This window comes from Microchirus variegatus (genome assembly GCF_963457635.1).
Source record: "Microchirus variegatus genome assembly, chromosome: 9".
Taxonomy (NCBI): domain Eukaryota; kingdom Metazoa; phylum Chordata; class Actinopteri; order Pleuronectiformes; family Soleidae; genus Microchirus; species Microchirus variegatus.
This window is the reverse complement of record NC_139810.1, coordinates 20081641-20102040: the sequence shown is the minus strand read 5'-3', so window position 1 is coordinate 20102040 and position 20400 is coordinate 20081641. Positions and strand designations below refer to the sequence as shown.

General features: G+C 41.0%; 1 protein-coding gene across 1 annotated transcript; it reads right to left on the bottom strand.

Annotated features, from left to right (window-relative positions):
• Window positions 1-1941: 1941 nt before the first annotated feature.
• noc2l (NOC2-like nucleolar associated transcriptional repressor) lies at window positions 1942-20241 on the bottom strand. Its single transcript, XM_083895377.1, has 18 exons — window positions 20214-20241; window positions 19694-19834; window positions 19406-19589; window positions 18865-19108; window positions 18180-18270; window positions 18007-18085; window positions 17778-17888; window positions 17555-17668; window positions 16397-16585; window positions 15483-15622; window positions 13140-13251; window positions 11166-11279; window positions 9759-9860; window positions 9051-9194; window positions 5903-6016; window positions 5608-5746; window positions 3554-3652; window positions 1942-2177 (listed from the first exon to the last, which is right to left on the bottom strand). Exons 1-18 carry the CDS (start codon window positions 20231-20233, stop codon window positions 2047-2049), a joined length of 2268 nt encoding a protein of 755 aa, XP_083751503.1. The 5' UTR covers window positions 20234-20241; the 3' UTR covers window positions 1942-2046.
• Window positions 20242-20400: the final 159 nt, after the last annotated feature.

The following is a 20400-nucleotide window of genomic DNA, read 5'->3' as shown; positions in this document are numbered from 1 at the left end:
GTTTTAAGCATAATGCTGAGCAGCACCAGCTCTGACCGGCTCCCGCTTATCACTGCAACTATGCATTCCACTGTCCCAATACCAAAGATGACCGGATGTGTGGAATTGGATCCATGTTTCAGTGCGTCTGCTTCTTTTTTGCATTAATTGTCTAAGTCAAAGACTGGTCCTACAGGGGAACGCTAGGCTAGTGCCTCAAACGATGGACTCAATTTGGGGCAACACAGGTCGAGTGGTCATTTCCTGACAAATAAAGACTTAAAGTGTCAGTGAAATGGGGGGAAAAAAGCCCATCATGGCATCTATGGCCGCGGCGTGTACGGCATTATGTCATTGTACGCTTCTGTTGACTACTGTGGGAGGTAGAAAAAAACATGCAAAATTGTACAGAACCATGCTTAAGATGAAAATATCCTGAAGGTTACATACGTGGTACTTTTACTTTTTGTTAACTGTAGTTGCACGAATAAGGTTTTCTTTACTGAAAAATGTGACTTCCTGAACTTTGGTGGTACTTATGTTCATACTTTTGTTCTGCCATTTTTTTTAAGTGTTATATTAAAAGATGCTCCAATCTTGAATGCTACTTCAGCATATAAATGAGGAAAAAAATATTTATAGGACTTTTGATGTAGTAGATAAAGCAGATTATGATATGTATTATAATTAGCCCTTCAGATGGATTCCAAAGATACTTTTACTTGGTTCTCTCTTGGTTGCAGGGAAAAAGAAAGGCACAAAGCTCTTAATGCAAATGTTTTGATTTTGTTATGGAATAATTTTTAATCCCACGCAAGCAATGAATTAAAATGGTCTTTAGATTTCCCTTCAAAAGTTTTGTCTTCATCCTATTTTTCTATTCACCTCACAGGTGAAATAAATCCTAAAGAAATTCCCGTTCTCTCATCTGTCATGATTGTGTGCCTGTGTCAGAACACTGTATACATGCCCTTTCCTCCTCAGGTGTTTGAAGTTTTTGTGTAAAACTGTGCAGGAGGGAGTTTGCGGTCTTCTGATGCTAAACCATGGGGGACACAGCTCAGGTCAACACCAGCTGTCAGAGTGTGAGGTTCAGCTACAGGCCAAGGCCAATCCCCCGCCTGTGGGGGATAAACCTGACCCTCCTCATACACCCACACACAGGACCAGAACCAGGAATAGCCTAAGATTACACTTACCTTCCTCTTTCAGGAATTTACTCTGAAGCCGTACACTGTACTACTAAAACTCAGCTGGGACTTCCCCTCGCTTAAGGCTGGGCGTCTGCAGAGCGTTGTGTATTCATTTGAAACGACTACAGAGGAAATGTGGCAACTCAAATTAAATCTTCCTTTGTGGTATCGATGTCAAACAACTGGTCTACCCTCCCTGTTGTACAGCAAACGCATGTGATAAAAGAACTTTAGTTTTCAATGGTTTTATGCTGGTGGATGCTGTAGTAAGTTAAGAGAAGAAAAGCTGTGTCTGAGCATGTGAATACACCGACAGAAAAGACAGTGGTCGGGAGAGAGGGGGGGGGGGGGTGGGTGGTGGTTGGGTGAGGAGCTGGCAAAGAAACAGACCAGCCAGTGTTGCTGCTCTACCACCTGGGCAGAGAGATTTGGCACAGCAACAGACACCACCCTGCCAGCCTGGCACAGCACTGGTGCCTCGGGGCTCAACACCCGGCTCTCTGTACCCCCCTCGTCTTGGCTGGGCCAGCTTTGCTCGGCCCAGCTCAGTGAGGCTTGTACTTCTCTTTCCAAAAAGCCTGTCCTCATCAAGCCTGAGGGTGCCTATAGGTGTGCACATACACACACGTGATTTATTTAAGATGCACTGATGCATCAACAGGAATGCACATCACTCGCATTGTAGGCAAAGGTAAAAGTTAAGGATTTTTTTTTAATATAACTTCAATGTTTTCAGAAAATGATATCAAACACATTTGTACAAGTGAAGTCATAAAAAGTGAAGAATAGAGCAAAAGTCCAAATATACTGTAGAACTGTTGAGTATACAGTCGAGGGCTGGTCCAGCGGAACATACGTGACCTCAAGCGTGACCTCAGTCGTCATCCGACAGCTCCAGGTCCTCCACCACATCCTCGTCTCCCTCTGCCAGCTTTATCAGAGACGAGGACGACAGCGGCTGAGGAGCCTTGGACTCTTTTTCATCTCCTTCGTCCTCGTCATCATCTGGAATATGCACAGTAAACGTTTTCAGGTGATAGAGAGAATACAGAGCCTGACAGAGCCTGTAAGTCTGATTTAACAGTGTGAATATAATGAATGTAGTTACAAGTTAAAAGTCATGGTTCGTAGCATCTTATTTAATAGATTAATCTGTCAATTAAGTTCTTGACTGACCGATTAGTTGTTGTTTTTTTGTTTGTTTTTAAAAAGCAGACAAATTTGCTCAGTTTCCCAAAATACAAAATGATGATCTTGTCAAAGAAGCTGAAAAAAACAGCTTATTCCAATAATTAAATAACCAATTAAATGGATTTATTATCAAAATAGTTGACAGTCAATCTAGTCATTCATTTATTCATATACCTTTCATTTCATCTGAGAAGGAAAAGACAACTATTAAAATGATTGTAGCAGACGCAGCAGAATAAACATGGTAGGTACAAAGTAAACACTATTCTCTGCAGTGTTTTATATACAAATAATGGTAGTAAAAACCAATATAAACACAGCTGGTGTGTTTATTTTTTATGTATCAGCATTATGCTGCATAATCACTTTAATGTTATAATCATGACTTTTAGGCCTGACACACACCCGAGGGTCCAAGGGGAGACGACAAAGAACTGATCGCTGCCAATGAGCGATCAGTACGTGCGGTACGTTTTACGCCCGCTTTAGAGGAAATGGCACGCGCGTGTGTGCTCGGTTATAAGTAGTTTTACTTATAACCATGGTGAACTCTCCTTGATTCATCATAAAGCCAACAAGGGTCAACAGTGTCGCAGACCTGGGCTCATCGACTAAAAGACTAATCTAGCCTTCAATAATTATGATAATGAGATAAAAAAAAAACAATGTAAAGCCACAAGTCTAATCTGAAGGTCTAATATAATAACACCAGTCAGTTCTATGTAAATATTAGTCTTGTGTAATCAAAATGAATATATACACAAACTCAAAAATTACAAAGCACATCACACAGAGTTCCTACACATTCTCCGTAACTAAATGCCATACTTTTCCAGTCTTCGGAGGATTTTTCAGTCAATATTAAACATCTAAATACCAATAGTTAGATGTTTATGATGTAAACAAATAGCCCTGGGAGAACTTGCATCGACCCATGACACGGTCGGTGCTGACAATAGGTGGCTGGCTTGACGACACGTATGGAAACAAATTAAATAAGCTTCATATCATCTACAGGTTGGCTATGTTGTTTTGATTTGTATATATTTAGAAAGTGAGATATTAGTCTGGAAACTACACAGACATTTTTTCATACTTATCCAGACCTGGAAATTACTCAAATTAAACTCCATACTTTTCCATACTGCATAGGAACCGTGAGACAAAATGATGACTGATGATGCACCAACCTGAGTCTCTTCCCTCGTCATCACTCATGTCAGACAAGTCTTCAAGATCATCATCATCATCGTCATCGTCGTCATCCGACCCAAGGCCGCCCTTTTTACCTAAGTGGAGAAAGTGGAAAAGCTTTATACAACATTGAATTCTGTGGGTGATACTTTGTTTAGACATTTCGATGCTTGCGTCTCAGCATCGCTGACATCTGAGGACTTTGGAGACACTCATGTGGGCCAGGTATCACAGGCAGCCGGAAGAGTCTCTATCTTCCTGCGATGGGAGCCGAGAGTCGATTAAAGACGCTGCTGCAGCACTAACACCCGTGACAGTTGACTACCGGCAGTTTCAGACATCTTACGCTCAAGGCCTAAATATAGCAAATGGAAATAGCAGGCAGGCTCCACTGCTACGATGATGATGGAAGAGTCGCTGTGCGAGAAGTTGGGAGTTCATCTGAAAGTGTGTGCGCAGTATGAGTAAGTGAGCGACTGTGTGTCTTGTAGCCAAAGGGACAACTGGGATCCACAGACTTTGAAGTTGAGGTGTGATGAGAGACTGGAGGCATAGAAGAGGAAGAGAGGGAGGGAGGAAGAGAGGGAGGGGGGAGAGAGAGGCAAAGCAGAGCTGCTTCCACTCTCTGTTATACTGTGTACACAGACACAAACAACATCTAAGAAAACATTCATTTACCAAACAACACACACACTCAAACGGACACAGACACACAACCGCCCCCTACTCTCACACTCCCCCTCTTTCCGAGAGCGTGCAACACCACAAAGAGTTTTTTGGTGAGCTGCTCAAAAGCTTTTTGGTTCTTCAAGACTGGACGATAAGGTGATGGATGTGCCTTTGTGCGCCGCCGTTAAGTTGTGTGCGCACGCGTTTGCGAGGACATGCGGGGGCAGCTGGCTGAAGCCCGCAGAGCCAGAAAGAGAGCTAGAGAAGTCAAATGAAGGCAGTCGAGAGGAAGTGAGAGAGGAGTGGGAGCGACCACCTCTGGCTGTTCCACTGGGCTGGTTTGAATTAAAAAACCTCCGCTGGGATCCGAGCTTGTACTTCCGGTCGGGGGGTTTTCTGTTTGTGTATGTGCACGAGGGGTGGGAGGGTGATGAATATGAGGTGTGCGTGTGCGAACAGAGAGGCCCGCCCGCTGCTCCACGGCAGCTGCCCATATATTTGTGAGGACTCCCGACAATAAAGTCCAGATGCATGGGAAAAAAAAAATGTCGCTTACTCCTTTCCTCTGTGACCTTGGGAAAAGCTTTTTGAGCTTGGAGTGTAAAGGCGAGGTCACAGCTGCCAGTGACCTACCAATGACCCACAGAGGATGAGACACATATGGGGGTTTTCCGATATATAGTTCAAGCACTACTCGGTTTTTGCTTTTCCGTCACGGATAGTACCTGGTGCTTTTTTTAGTACCTGCTCTGACGAGGTTCCTAATGAGCTGAGCCGATACTGAAAAGTCAACAGACTGCCAGCCACCGATTGACAGAGTGTCATCACTGTAAGAGTCATGAGCGCGCCGTACGACACAAGAATCAAACCCCCCCATTTTTAAAAACCGGCAAGAGCACTACAGCGAGCATACATGGCACGTTTGTGTTGCATATAAAACAACTTCGCGTAAGGCCCAAACTGAGTAGAGCTAAACCTGTATAATGGAAAAACACCAAGAGTCTAAAGAATAAAACAGCTGACTAATCTATCCGAGTAGCAGATTTTCTACTCAGCTACTTTGGGGTTTAATTTACCATTCCTGTAAGTGGTCTCTGAGGACGTTTTAAAAACTCAACTCAGAGACTCGTGGCAAAGTCTTAGGTCGTCTGTTTCATGAAGCCAAAGCCAAAGCACTGCCACAGCGACAGAGACAAAAATCAGACACATCTGTCAATACATTATTACTGTGCTTTTAGTAGAAGATCAGGCCATAATGAAACTCAGCCCACTGGAGGCCAAGGAGAACCATGAATCATAACATAGTTGTTCCACAGATTAAACAAACCTGCCCCTGTGTCAGGACAGTGTCATATTTGAGTGGATATGAGATTTGGTTTACCTTTAATTTTGAAATCGTCACCGTCATCATCATCCGAGTCACTGTCAGACTGAAACAGATCCTTGAACTCTTTCTTGTCCTCCGCTTTCTTATCCGCAATCTTCTTACGCTTGATCTCGGGGAGATCCAGATCCTCCATCTTTAATAAAATACACAGTCAGAATAAAACACAAGCTAAAATAACTGCTCCATCAGTTAAGATTTCCTCCTTACAGCAGGACTGTTTCATGATTCATGTAAAGGAGCACTTGTTGGTAACATTATCATCACAAGATCGCTGGCATCGGATATTTACCCTTTCTTTGCCAGAGATCTCCAACTGGATCTCCTTCTCCCTCAGCTTCTTCCACTGGCTGTAGTACCTGCTGAGAGGCGTTCCCTCTTCCTGGAGCCGCTTCTCCCAGGCCGCCTGCCAGAGAACAAGGGGATTTTAATCTTTGAATATATAAAGGCGGAGGATAACTGGAAATTCTGTATATAGTGCTAAACCTAAGAATGTGGTGATGTTTAAATATACCTTAAAAGATGCCTTTTAACCAATCTTACTATAATGAAATTTCACATCAAATGATGAAAAGGAGGGACACAAAAGAAATTTGAAGAAAACATTAAAAAACACAGACTAGAGCAGGGCAGTAGAACACCATTTTTAATTAAACCGATACATCTTTGAGTGCAGTATACTGGAAAGGAAGGAAAGGATCTTTATTGTTTAAATTTCAAGGTCAGATGGAGGGGTTGATCGGAGCCGCTGCGACTGAGCGTGCCGCCACAATGGACCAATCCAACCGGTCGAACATTTATGCATGTTTTCATTGTGGGAGGAAACCCACACAGACACGGGAAGAGCATGCAAAATCCACAAAGACAGGTCCCAGAGCGGGAACCGAAACCAGCACCTTCTTGCTGTGAGGCAACAGCGCTAACCACTACCAGTACTAAGCCACGAAGCAACTGTACCATTTATCGCTATAAAGCCAGGTTTACTTTTGTATCTCTTCAGAGGAGAGAAAAACCGAGGGAAAAACACTGTGAGGGAATGCTGAGGGAATTAAAACAGAGTGTGGAGAAACATATCCGTCGCGCCATCTAACTCCACTGTCGCTCATACCAACTGTTTTCTTCTCTCTCTGTCCCTGTGACACATGCAGTCACACACACTGCTTTTCAGCCAAAATATACATGGTAATGATTATTTATTTCGTCCATATTGTCCACCCCTAACACAGACCAAAGATACCTGGAAGATAAGACCACCGGATCTTCCCCAGCCTTCCCCTAAAGGTATTTGTGGAAGATATTGATTAGGCCCAATCATATTACCTGACCAACAAATCCAATAAAGTGAACGGACCTCAGCCTCTCGCGCCCGTTACTTTAACACACTTAGCACAGTTTACTATGTGGCAATTACACTTGGTGACATGTTCGCACAAAGGCAGAAAAAGAAAATGGAAAAGCGACCCAAGAAATCAGCCTGCACTGAGAAAAAAACGAGACAAAAAAGATTCCTTATGACATCAGACACCGTTGTGACTTGTATTAATTAGACTAGCTCTCAATTTGGGTGACATATCGATGTCATTGGGGGAGATGGTGGCCAGAGGGCAGCCATGGCCTTTTCCACAGCAACAGCAGCAGCAGCAGCAGCTCTGTCCCTTCTCTTTCGCCTGCAGTTACACCTCGACCACAATGCCAGGGAGTGTATGCCATGGCGACAGCCGCTGCTGAGCAAAGAGTCAAGGCGACAGGGGCTGGCGCTACTGCAGTGCTGTGCTGTCTGTTGTACTCCGTCAACACACACAGAGACGCACACACATACACACACCTACTCATTAGGCGGAGGCGCCTCTGGTTCAAAAGCCCATAAGAGCGTCCAATAATCACAGGGTTGTTGTTAAGCACGCTTTGTGTTTACATGGTGAAGTGCTATCAGCTGCTGCCTGTAGGGGTCATAGATGCATGATGGCCTGCAGCCTCAACTTAAACCCACCAGAGCCCAAAAGAAATCATCTTGTCGTACTATTTGTTAACCAAAGAAAAGTTTCCGATACTGTGACAGGAAAACCACACTTACCCCTTGCTTCTTTAACATTTAGGTTAGACACCATTTATACGTTAGTGCTCAGTGATGCAGGCATTAATAATCAAATGATTAGCATTTGAAAATATATGCAACATGTTGTTGCTGTGGAAATCACTGGCTCGTACTTGTACAAACCATCAGTAATTTCCAATTCAAATGCTAGAGCTGGCTGATTGTTGATTATTGTAAACACAAATACACCCACCACAGCAGCTGGCACCTTTTTGCCAAAAATCTGGCAACCTGACAACCAACTCCTCCTCATAGTGTCTGATTAAGTGACAGACTCAGATTAATCCATATTAATCTCAGTTTTGTGAATGCTGCTTCTGTTAAAGCGGAAGAAATGTCCAACGCGACATCTCAGTATTTAAAGGTCATAATTGTGACTAAAGGAAAAGTCCACATCATGTACTAAACTTAGTAAAAATCTTCTTTAGCAGAATTTGGATGCAGACAGTAAAAATACTATCATGACATCAAGCGTTGACGAGTGCAACCATAGAGGCAACAGTTGAGACTCTTTCGGTCAGTGGACATGACAATAGAAAACATGTATAATTTGGTAGTAAAGTAAATAAAAAAATAAATGTCAACATCTTAGTCCAATTGCAATAAATATAGTTTCTCAGTCAGACTAACACACCTGAATAATGTGATCAGGAGACTACTGCATGAATATGTGTTATGGGACCAAAGCCAAGCTGGCACAGTTCCTATCCTCCAGCTTAAACCCATAAACAATAGGAATGGACTGACGGATAAGACAACAGCAATAAAACCATGGCAAAATCCAAGCCAGTTTATTTCTTGGACTGACACGGGAGACCGTTTTTATGCTTCGTCACCTTAAAGAACTCAATATTTAAAAGTCACTCTCTTACTGTGATGTGCCCTTAAAAAATAAAATTTAAACACAGAAAGAGAAGGTACTCTTGTGTTGGTCGACTCAAAGTGTCAACAAGAACCATTTTATAACACAAACAAAAAATAGTTAGAGCTTAGCAAATAATCATTACAAACTCAACATTGCAATTTGAAATAACAAAATTTCAAAATTTTCAAAAAATTAAAGACATTTTGAATATAATATATTACACAGTATCTGTCAGAGAAATGACAATGAGATGTTTTAAATCATATCACGCTAAACTGTATGAAGTAATATTTTTGTGTATCCTGTCTGCATTAAAAAAATTTTTTAAAGCAATTTTAAAGTAAAAAAAAGTTTAAAAACAACAAATCGGACAAAAAATACAAATGGGCAAAAAAGGTAAAACAACAACTCTGGAGAGGGACTGTGTACATTCAAGAAAAGCCCAGCTTTCCTGTCCCTCTCACTCAGTCACACACTCACCACAGCGGTGGCATCAGCCACTCCAAAGGCGGCCTTCTGTCTCCGTCCTGTGATGTGGCTGCTGTTCTCCTGTACCTTCTCCAGCAGCTGGCGTACTGGCTTGCAGTAATTGGCCACTTTGCATTCTTTCAGGAATGCTTTCAGCTGCAGGGCGATAGATGGGGGGGGGGGGGGAAGAGAGAGAGAAAAAAGGACCCAGTTTAAAGAATCATCATTCCACCAAAACTGTGTAATTCAGGCACAGCAGATAGGGTTTGTGGTTGTTTCCCCTACAGAGAACAGATCCAGCCTGGCAAAGACCTGAACCAGATCCTTAGTCATGTATTCAGATTGTGTTGTTACGAGGAAGTGTCATTACTTCATGTGTGTTCTGTAAAACTCTATACATGAATAAAGTCATTTCATTCAGACCAACACTACCGTTCAAAAGTTTTGTGGTCACTTAGAAATGTCCTTATTTTTGAAGGAAACACACTTTTTTTCAATGAATATAACAATAAATGAATCAGAAATACACTCTATACATTGTTAATGTGGTAAACGTCAATTCTAGCTGCAAACGTTTTTAATGGAATATGTACATAGGTGTATAGAGGCTCATTTCCAGTGTTCTAATGGTACATTGTGTCTGCTAATCAAAACTTTGAACGGTAGTGTAGATCACCAAGTCCAGTGTATGATTTATTAATAATTCATTGTTTGTGTTACCTGAATGATGGTGGGTAGGGCGAGTTCTGGGAAACCAATGGTGGAGGCCTGAGTGTGGAAGTATTCCAGCATCAAGTCATACAGCTGGTCAATCAGTCCATCCTACAGTGATATAAAAAAGATTCACACTTAACAGATGTGCAAAACTTCCCTCTTTGCTTTGCTGCAGTGACAGTTTAGAGAGATGAGTGTTTCAACCCACAAGAGACACAGTTATAGTTTTGATGGTAAGATTAAGACATACTCATCATTCATTAGGAAAAAACAAAACTGAATAATGTGGTTGTACATGTCAATTCTATGTCAAGAAATAACAACTTGCTAATAAAAGAAAAATAGTAAGCAGAACGTCTACTACATCTGAAAAAGTCACCGGCGATACGGAACATGCAACTCGCTACAAAGAGCAAACAAGATCATTCAACCTTCCAAACAAAACCAGGTAGTAGGATATCCAAGTGCATGAATGATGAGAAACAAAATGGAAATTCAGTGCAATGATAAAGCTAAGCGCAGAGTCCTTCTGTCATGTAGTCTGTCACCTGAATTTGTCACCTATGGCTTATAAACAAGTAATTTACAACCAGGAGAGTGTTTAAGGCAAAATCATACATTTCTTGCAGAAAAACTTCGCTTTGGTCTGTGCGACTCAAATGTTATCATTTCGAATGTTCACAGAAAAAGATTTGTGAGCGAGTAGACTGCATGGAGAGTACGTGCAAGCCTTTCGCCGTTTTTCAACCTTCTTTTTGTATTAACTTTCCAACAAAATCCTCATAAAAAAAATGCAAGTTTGGCGAGTTCATTATTGCCTATGAATTAGGAGGGAACCCTTAATATAAATGTGTAATTCTACTTTTCATAGAGACTGATTCACATAACCTTACTTGGCCAGAGTCAAAAAGCTTGGTGGTTCACTCTCAATGCAAACTTGTTTTTTTAAGTAATTGTTTCATATTAGACAAATGTGTATTTGGTTATGTCTATCATGAATCTATGAGGCAGGGGTTCATGGCAGCTGCCCAGGTGACTGGAGTGAAAACAGCCCGAGCAGGCAGAGTGCAGGGGATTATCTCAGAAGTCCGTGCAGCAATCCTCTTGGATGCAGCACTGAGCATGGTGACTCCAGGCCAGGTTTAGAGTCCCGACAAGGGGCTTTCATCATTGCCCTCAATCCCCGCCTGTACACACACGCAAGCTAACACGCTGTGCTCGGGGGGGGGAGGGGGTTAGCATGAAAATAACATTAACTAAACCCTGAACCACTTATCTGATCAGCTGTTGCTCCTACTCAATGGAACCAAGACCCAAAGCGCAAAAGGAACACACACACGGAACAGTCATTAAAGAAATGTTTTGCACTGTAAAATTAAGACAGTGAAGTAACAAAGACACACGAATGCTTACCTTGAAGGCTTTCTCCATCAGGTTGACTTTGCCAAGCTTCAGGATGACTGCAAAGTTGATGGGTTTCTTGCTCATTCGCCCTGGCTTCTTGTTAAACTCCACTTGTTGGAAGATCTGTGAATCAAAAACCATCAATGTACAATGTTGTTAAACAACAGAATAGTAAAGACAAACCTCACACTGAAGCATTAAAAAAGGTCAGGCTGATGGCCAACAAAGGCCTTAAAATATTATGATCCTGACGCATGCAAATGTCTGACATTAACTTTGTTTATGCCTTTGCTTCAGCGTCATTGTTGGTTCAGTATGACCCGATTACGGGGATTAAAGGTTGAGATTGCCATCTCACATCCGTACCATTCTTGTGAACATGATATATCATATTGTGTGGAAGGAATTTGATTTTCATGGGGCGCAAAAACTGGACCGAAATTTGTTTGGAGGTCAAGGTTAAGGTGACCATAACTCTTCTAAAACTTCATATACTATCCATATCTAGTAATCATTCACACAAATCATTGAAGAGATGACATTTGATATCAGCTATAGAGTAATATTAATTCATACAATTTGATAACCATGACACACATTGTACATGTAGCAGTGTTGTCGGAGCACTGACACATTTCTATCTTAGTCAGTGAAAGTACACTCTCGCTGATGTGTGGGCTTCTCGTCGACAAGCTGTAGCTCTCGCATCTGCCTACAGTGCACAAGTGAATTTTTGCCTTGTATTTGTATATAAAGCTATTTTTGACACCCACTATCTCTGTATTTCTGTGCATTGGTGTGTGTGTGTGTGTGTGTGTGTGTGTGTGTGTGTGTGTGTGTGTGTGTGTGTGTGTGTGTGTGTGTGTGTGTGGTCGTTAACGTGCTCAGCGTGTGAAGCAGAGCAACGCTCCTGGCCGGTGCTGTCTGTACAAACATAGGATGTGGTGGCGGTCTGCGGGGGAGCCAGGGGGAAGTGGGAAGGCATGGGCCAACCCAGACACATGCGCGCGCACACGCACACAAACACACACACTTACTGAAGCAGGAAGCTCCAAATCATACACCCCCCTCAGAGATGCGAGAACACACACAGGCACAGACACACAGTAGGAAGGGGCTGCTTCTGCTGCTCTAATTAAAACAGTAGCAGCATACCTCAAGCCTGCCTTTAACAAGGGGAACAGCATAGGAGAAAAAAAACACAGGAAATATAATGCGTCACAAATAAACCCAGCATGCTGTTGGGGATGGGGGTGGTGGCTCTGAGTGTATGTGCAGAGAAGAAAAAAAAAAGGTGGGGAGTGGGCTATAGAGGGAGAGGATGTGGTCTGCACAACATGTTAGGACCAGAGTCCAAACCACAACCGTGCCCTTATCAGGTCGGTCAAACTGCTGCACACTCGCACACATGCACAAATACCACTCCCAGAGGGCTGAGCTAGCCGCTGTCGCTCGCACAACGCTCTCCTCCGTCCAGCCACATCACCACAGCACGCATAAACACACGTTTGCACAAACGACACACAGTCATGTGCTCAACACCTGACCCAGAGAAATGTTGTCAGTTGGGGACTTCAGATTGGTTTGATAACAAAGGTGTTTCTCACTCACACTCACACACTCACACACACACACACACACACACACACACACAGTGTCGTACCCTTCGATGCATTTCCTCCTGTGCCTTCAGTTGAGGCCGTTGAGACCAAAATGCATTTCATACCCCACTGATGTTTTTTTTCCATAGCTAACCACTGATGGAACATTTCATCACTTCTACCTTTTTAATGTTTCCACTCGCGACAAAAACAACCAACTGCTGTTTATTCTGCACAATTTAAAACTATTTGAAGTCTTCAGATATGCATGGTGAGATGGTATTGATAAGACTTCAGATTGGACTTGCACACTAGACCTTCTACTTTTTCTCTCGTCAACATCATGCACTGATCCTGTGGGACGGGAGGTGACATGTCTTACCTCCAGGAGGAAAGGCAGCACCGGTACAAATGTGTTGGTGCTGCTCGACAGCAGAGTGAGGGCTCTGCAACAGTGCATCCTCAGAGGGAAATACTTTATCGTGGGCACCAATCTGTTTAGAGATAGAAAACAGTGGTCAGTGTCTCCACCTGGTGTTGGAAAATATAAAGCACATTGTGGGCCCAACTGAAGGTATTAGAGTTACCTTGTGATAAAATATTTAAGTCAAACATCATTCTTTACATCTTTTAAGCATTATTTTAAAGTCATTCTATAACTGTGTGGCAGTTTTAATACACATGTAGTCTTATGAATTATTAGTCTAATAACGTATGTGCAATGCATTCAGCATCACATAAATCTGCTGTGAATAATTTTGGTAAGTCAAAAACGACTGATAGGACATGGATCCATCACATCAAGTTTGATTATGCACAAAAGCACTATAAAGAATGTTATAAATCATTTATATTAATTGTAATAGATGTAGAGCTCTTGACCACAAATTCAATTTACACTCTATGGTGAATTATTTACCGACTGCATCACGAGCATGGCATTAAGGTACACTGTCCAAGATGTACAGGAAAAAACCCTGTTAATATTAATACTGTACATAAAAAAATTAGACAGTTTGGAAAGGTCGACATGGTTTAGTCACGTGCAGAGGAGGGAAAGTGATTATATAGGACAAAGAATGTTAAAGATGGATAACACAAAGAAGGTTCATGGATGTTGTAAAGGAGGACATGAGGACAATGTTAAAAATAGAGAACACAACGGTAGGGCAAAATGGAGGCAGATGATCCGCTGTGGTTCCCCCTAAAAAGGAGAAGTTGAAGAAGAAGAGGAGGGCGTTCCAGAGCCAATCCAAACAAATGGGATGTTTGTAACGCGTTTTTGCGTTATGTTTGAAGAGGCATTTTGACTGTTAGCAATTCCGTCTACTTACATACACAAGCGAGCCGTATATGTCAAATCGATACATATCGATATGCAAGTATGAGTATACTTTCACCATGGTCCCACATATCTTCATTCTAACAGATAACGACATAATTTCACGCCATAACATGAAAAACAAGTTGTGATAAAATTGCTGTGTCTAGAACAAGTCTACACGCAGAAAAGTAAAGTTTGTAGCCTATTCATGTGACTCCATGGGTGCCGCCATTATTCTCCGACTTAATTTTGGTGAATAGGAGGTAGGCCGATCAGCCCCAACTTCGCGAGTAAGAGGTCCCACTTTGACAGGCATTCCAATGCACTTTTTCTAGTTGGAGGTAGGATAAGTCCCACATCCAACTGGTTTGGATGGGCTCTGGAACGCAGCATATGCACAAGGAAACGGAACAAAACATAAACAATCTTTTTCTCTGTTGTTTTGAAAAAGTTTCCCGTAAACACGGTATAATTTCATCATTTCACAAAACCCCCACAAAAACACTGTAGTACACATGCCAGGCCTGTAAGTGGCACTGTAAAGCTACACCAAAAAAATTATACAATCACAGAGACTGAAACAGAATAAACAAAGCCAGGGAAAAGAAAGGGAAATAAAAGTTATCGTAGAAGCAAAAACAAGAAAACGTTTCAGACCCCTGGCAACATTTACAGGGTATATGCAGGAATCCTGAAGTTAATTTCAATACATTTTTAAGACTTTTTCAAGACCGTTTTAAAAATATTTTAAGACCTTATCGCCACTTCAAGCTGTGATCAGCAACACATATTTAACTTACAAAACAGTTTGAGTTTGAAATTAAATCTATAGAGCACAACCATATAAATGAACTCATAAGAGCCGGTCTGACTGTAGACACAGAGAGGGAAGCACTGTGACCACACAGTTTGTGAAAATAGGTTTAATTTCCCCCTCCTTTAATTTTATAATTTAGTTTCACTGCTAATCAATCAACATTTTTTTTTTTCTTCACCCTCATGTCTGAACTCAGACGTGTTCTAGTGATATCTAACCTCTTTTCGGGCTGGCTTAAGTTACTTTTCATAGAAAGTATTTGGAAACATGACCAAACAATCGCCAAACTCAAGAGTATGACAAAGATAGGGACAGTGAATGCCAGTGCAAGAGAGAGGTGGGACTGTGATATCATCGTTTTCCTAAAGCAGCGCATTAGTTGTGTTCATGAAAATGTAAGTGCTGCATTTTAAGATTTCCCCACTCTGGAACCCGTTTTTCAAAAATATTGTTTCAGGTCTCCAAAATGTCAATTTCTGTGTGGATGAAACACCAATGTCATTAAAAAAAAAAAACCTATGCATATTCAACTACACTCGTTTCTGTGTGGACAGGCTGTGAAAACTGTATATAAATACACTCACTTGATTGTGCCTATTATGACCTGGCAGAGTGGATAGATGAGAGGCTGCAGAACTTCGCTGGGGTGCAGAGTGCTGAGGACACGACACCACAGGTAGAGGCAGTGGATAAACTGCCAGTTATACACCGACTGATACGTTTCCTATAAAACATACACACAAGTCAAGTCATTGTCTATTATAGGAACTAGGGATGCATCGATTGATTGGCCAGTGCCCAGTGACTGGCCATATACACAAAGTCACAGACACAAACGGCCGAGCTGTGGATGTTCAAACTCCAAACACAATGCAAGGCTGGTGTTTTGAGATTTTCACCAGAACCCATTTCTGTGTGGACGGCCCCTGTATCATTGATTTAATTGTGCATCTGCGCTTGATTGCTCTTTCTTTACTAGTATACGGATGTCTGTCACAGTAAATTGAAATTGAATTTTGAAAACTGAATTTGAATTGTGAGAACTGATGGTGAAAATATACTGATTTTTTCCAATGCAATGATAAAAATGAAAAGGTCAAACTCCATGAAAAAACGGAAATCAAAATCGGCCCAAAAACTGGCAATTGGTGCATCCCCAATATCAAATCAGCACCTAAAAGAACGTAACAACAAAATGATATTTATTACTAATAATGTTAATCAAATTATAAATAAAGCAATCTGCCAATATGAATGTTTTCCATGTAATTGAAACTGCAACCTTATATGTTCTTATGTGTATAATAATTTACTCAATCATTGATCTCACATTTTTCAAACAATATCAAAGTTCACACTTCAACTTGACCAGTGCTTCACTGTAATAAGAATAATCCTTTAAAAAAATTATAAAATGTCTGGATATCTGTACAGTTGGTCTTAAAATAATATTTAAAAGTATGACAGCAGATCCTTAATCACACACTCAAAAACCAACCTTTTTCTTCATGGTCATGGCGTTTCTGAGGTGGATGGCCAGCTGTCGGATGTAAATAAAGGCGTGCTGGTAAGTGGCCTGTGTGTCCATGGAGTACATCTCTGTAAGAGTCCGTTGCATGAAGTTGATCATGGGCAGCGCATTGGGAGACGTGAACTTGCAGTTTTGTACATAGGAAATGTACATTTGCTGCAGAGAGAAAGAAAAACACGTAAACAGAAGAGATCAAAACACACAACCCTTGATCTCTGTGAAGTGAAGTGATTTTTTAGGCCATAAAATATACTCTGCTCTTCATCCATGTTATAATTGAAGACAATTCAGACAAGAGTCTTAGGCGAATAACACACAAAAATTATCATCTTTGTCTCATCATCATGACACTCCACCCACCCTTCTTCACAACATGTTCCACCCTGAAAACAATTTTCACTTGGGTTCTTAAAATACAGTACTGTGCACCACTAAATGTCTTGTTTTAACAATGCTATAATGAAATAAAGAATAATTATTTCTCAATCACTTTATGAAACACATCAAAAAAATAAGGGAAACATGTATGCAATTTTAAAATGAAAAAAAAAACAATAACCCCAGCTTTCTAGGTTAAATTATCAGTATTGAATGTGACCTATCCCAAAAGTTGAGACCTTGGTTGGAACCCTAATGTATTGATAAAATCTATGTTTGCCCTACTACGTAATGCTGAGAAATATCTGCTCTGAAAAAGGTCTATTACATCAGGTGTCTTCTAGACATGTTTGAGCATTACATACACGTGTGACTTAAAATGCTTGAAAGTTTGCTAATATACGACCAACTTTCACCCACATCGTTCCAATCCAAATGCTAATGATCACAATTAGCTAATGCTAATATGACAGACATAAAAATAGTCTCAGTACTGTACTTGTTTAACCTAAACAATATATTGGTTTCATATTAAGCATGAAAAAAATTGTTAATTGTAATATTGTAGGTTGTATGCTGGATGGATGATGTTAAAATAAATAAATATCACTCCAAACAGATGTGTCAGTTTACAGACTTCTATGGTTTTAAAAAGGTACCTCGAGTATCCTCCCTGTTCTCATCCATTTTACATTTAGGTTCAGCGTCTACTCCCCTGATCCCCATTTTATGCTGCATTAAACTCACCTTGAGAATAGGTTTAAGATACGCCTCCTGCTTGTGTCTGCATAATTTGTTGAGGGCCAGAAAAGCGAGAACCCGGCAAGTTTCCTCCCCTGTGCTCCACTGCTTCAGCAGTTGCTGGACACAAAAAGGAAAGGGAAAGTTAAAGAACCAATTTTAAAAAAAAAGTTTCCTGACTGAATACCAAAAAGACAAATTCAACGCATGATTCTGATTTATGTCATACCTTCATCAGATGGCGACACTGTTTAGGAAGACAAAGATAATATGGCACAAGCTGGTTGGCATGACGCAGGACAGCAGTGATGACAGTCGACTCCGTTAGGCAAGATAAGAGCTACAGGTGCAGAGGGAGACAGGAATGGAAAACAAGAAAAATACACATTGAAGTTACTCCTCATTATTTAATTATATCATACTCATGTTCATTTTTTAACTGAGGCATCAAAACAAACCTGAACTACTCCACCAAGATACATCTTGATGTCAATCTGATTCTTCTGCCACTTGGGACTGGACGATGGGAGCACTAACCTGAGAGCAAAACAAAAACAGAATGAAAAGTGACCAACCTTTTCTACCACTACATTCAACAAAAAGATGCAAGATGAAAACATCTGCTTCATACTTTTTCTGGTCTTTATTCGGCTTTAGGTTGAGCATCCTCTGCATTGCCACATACACATCTCTGATGCAGAACAGGACCAGGGCGTTGAACACTGCAAACAAGTGTAAAAGGTTGTGTTTGACCTATTCACATAGTAACAACTACACTTTGAATCTGTGAGAGTTCATCAAGACACACAATAATGTAGCTTCATAAATGAGTACATGTTCTGGTTTCTGTGCTCCATATAACGAAGAAATCCTTAAAACTTAATTATTTTAGTTTGTGGACAAAACGTGACATTTGACAACATCATAATTTCCAAGTTTGGGAAACGCCAATCACCACATATTCTGACGTTTTATGGAGCAAACGATTACTCGAATAATCCAAAACATAATCGACAGATTAACTGATTATGAAAATAATCGTAAATTGCAGCTCTACAATAAAGTGAGATATAAAGCCATCGCTAACATTACTTATTTGTTTTCCTGTATTTAAACTATAACATCCATGTTAAGATTGAACCCATCGGCTCCACAGCTATCCTGCAAAACTTCAGGGTTTCTTGTGAAATGCTACTGACACTGACAACGTAGGAATAAACTGTACATCACTGACAATATGCATTGAAATGTAATTATTTTGTGTTTTTCCAACTGCATTAGTAAATGTCACAGCGTATACTCATATTAGGACCTACCTGAGCTGTCAGCCACTTTGTATCGACAAGGACCACTTGCTTCACCCTTTGTGGTAGCTACAGCAGCTTTAAAGGCCTGGGTGACATCCCTAAAGAGGCGAGGTGTGGGTTCCTTCTTCATCGCGGCTGTCCAATCTTCAATCATTTTCTCCGTGACTTTGATGGTCTCCTCTGACTTCTTGGACTTTTTCTTACTTTTCGGACCCTTGTCATCATCATCGTCATCCTCACCAGAGCTGGCCTCCTAAACATGAAACATGTCGGTAAGAAAACGTTTGTTTTCAAAGACAAGAGGAAGCAAGACACAATGCATCCTGAAGATGGAATGCATTCATAAATGCTCAACAATGTGAACAGGTGTCATTTAATCACCTTCAAATGTCTATTATATAAATAAATCAGGGCTGAAAACTTATTCAGGACCCATTGGATGTGTTCAGACCTGAACTTAGCGCAGTCTACTTTTATTCGGATAGCGGTTACTACCAGGTAATGGAGTCAACTAGAGCTCATTATGAACACACAAACTCTACTGGCTTACCTCAAGTGTCGATGGCAATTTGTGGTACTTCTTTTCATCCTCATCGTCGGAACTGTCTGTGTCGTCAAAGTTCAGAAGGGTTTGGTCGTTGTCTTGCAGAAACTTGTAAAACTCTGGATCTTTATTCTTCAACCTGGACAGCTGCGCCTTGTGCTCAAATGCCTTGCCTTTCTTTATGTCATCACTGTATAGAAAAATAAGTACAAAAAGATAAATGCTAGTCTGTCCCTGAGAGTGCATGATGTTAGAAAGACCACAACAACAACAGTGCCACACATTGTGTCTTACGTCTCAGCAGCTGCAGATTTCAGCGGTTTCCTATTTTTCTTCAGACCATTCTGTTTGGGAGTCTCTTCTTCAGACTCATCTTCACCTGCCGAGTCAAAACCTGACAGGAGGAACTCATCTAAACTGAGGTCTTCTAATTTTCTGAAATAAAAAAATGACAAAAGTTAAACAACTGAAATGAGTTGGTCTACATGGGAGGGGAGCTTTTCACGATACTTGTTCATATATTATATACATTAAATATTATAAAATTCTACATTTTAATCCTTAATATCGCATGCTCATTGATAACAATGTTTGGTAAAACGATAGAGCACTGAGTTTACAAGACGCAGTAGCACTGAGCTAGCTATAGCGGCATGAGTGGCTAAGAACTACCGTTCGCTAGCTTACTAAAGACGATCAAACACCAAACATTTCACTCATTACACGAACAACGGTTTCACAGATGTAACGCGTATGGAATTTCACCTTTAAATGCATAATAAACGACAAAACAGTCAACAATTTGTACACGAACCTTTTCTGTTTCCCTGCCATGCTGGATTCAAAACGTGACACAGTCAAACTTCAATACCCACAATGCCTCAGTAAAACAGAATCAGAAATTAGTTTGATGGTTCATGGGTAGTGAGCGCAATGAAGCCAATTTATTCGTCATACGGGGAAAAACTATTTTTTTGACACTTCAACTATTTTTGGCTTTT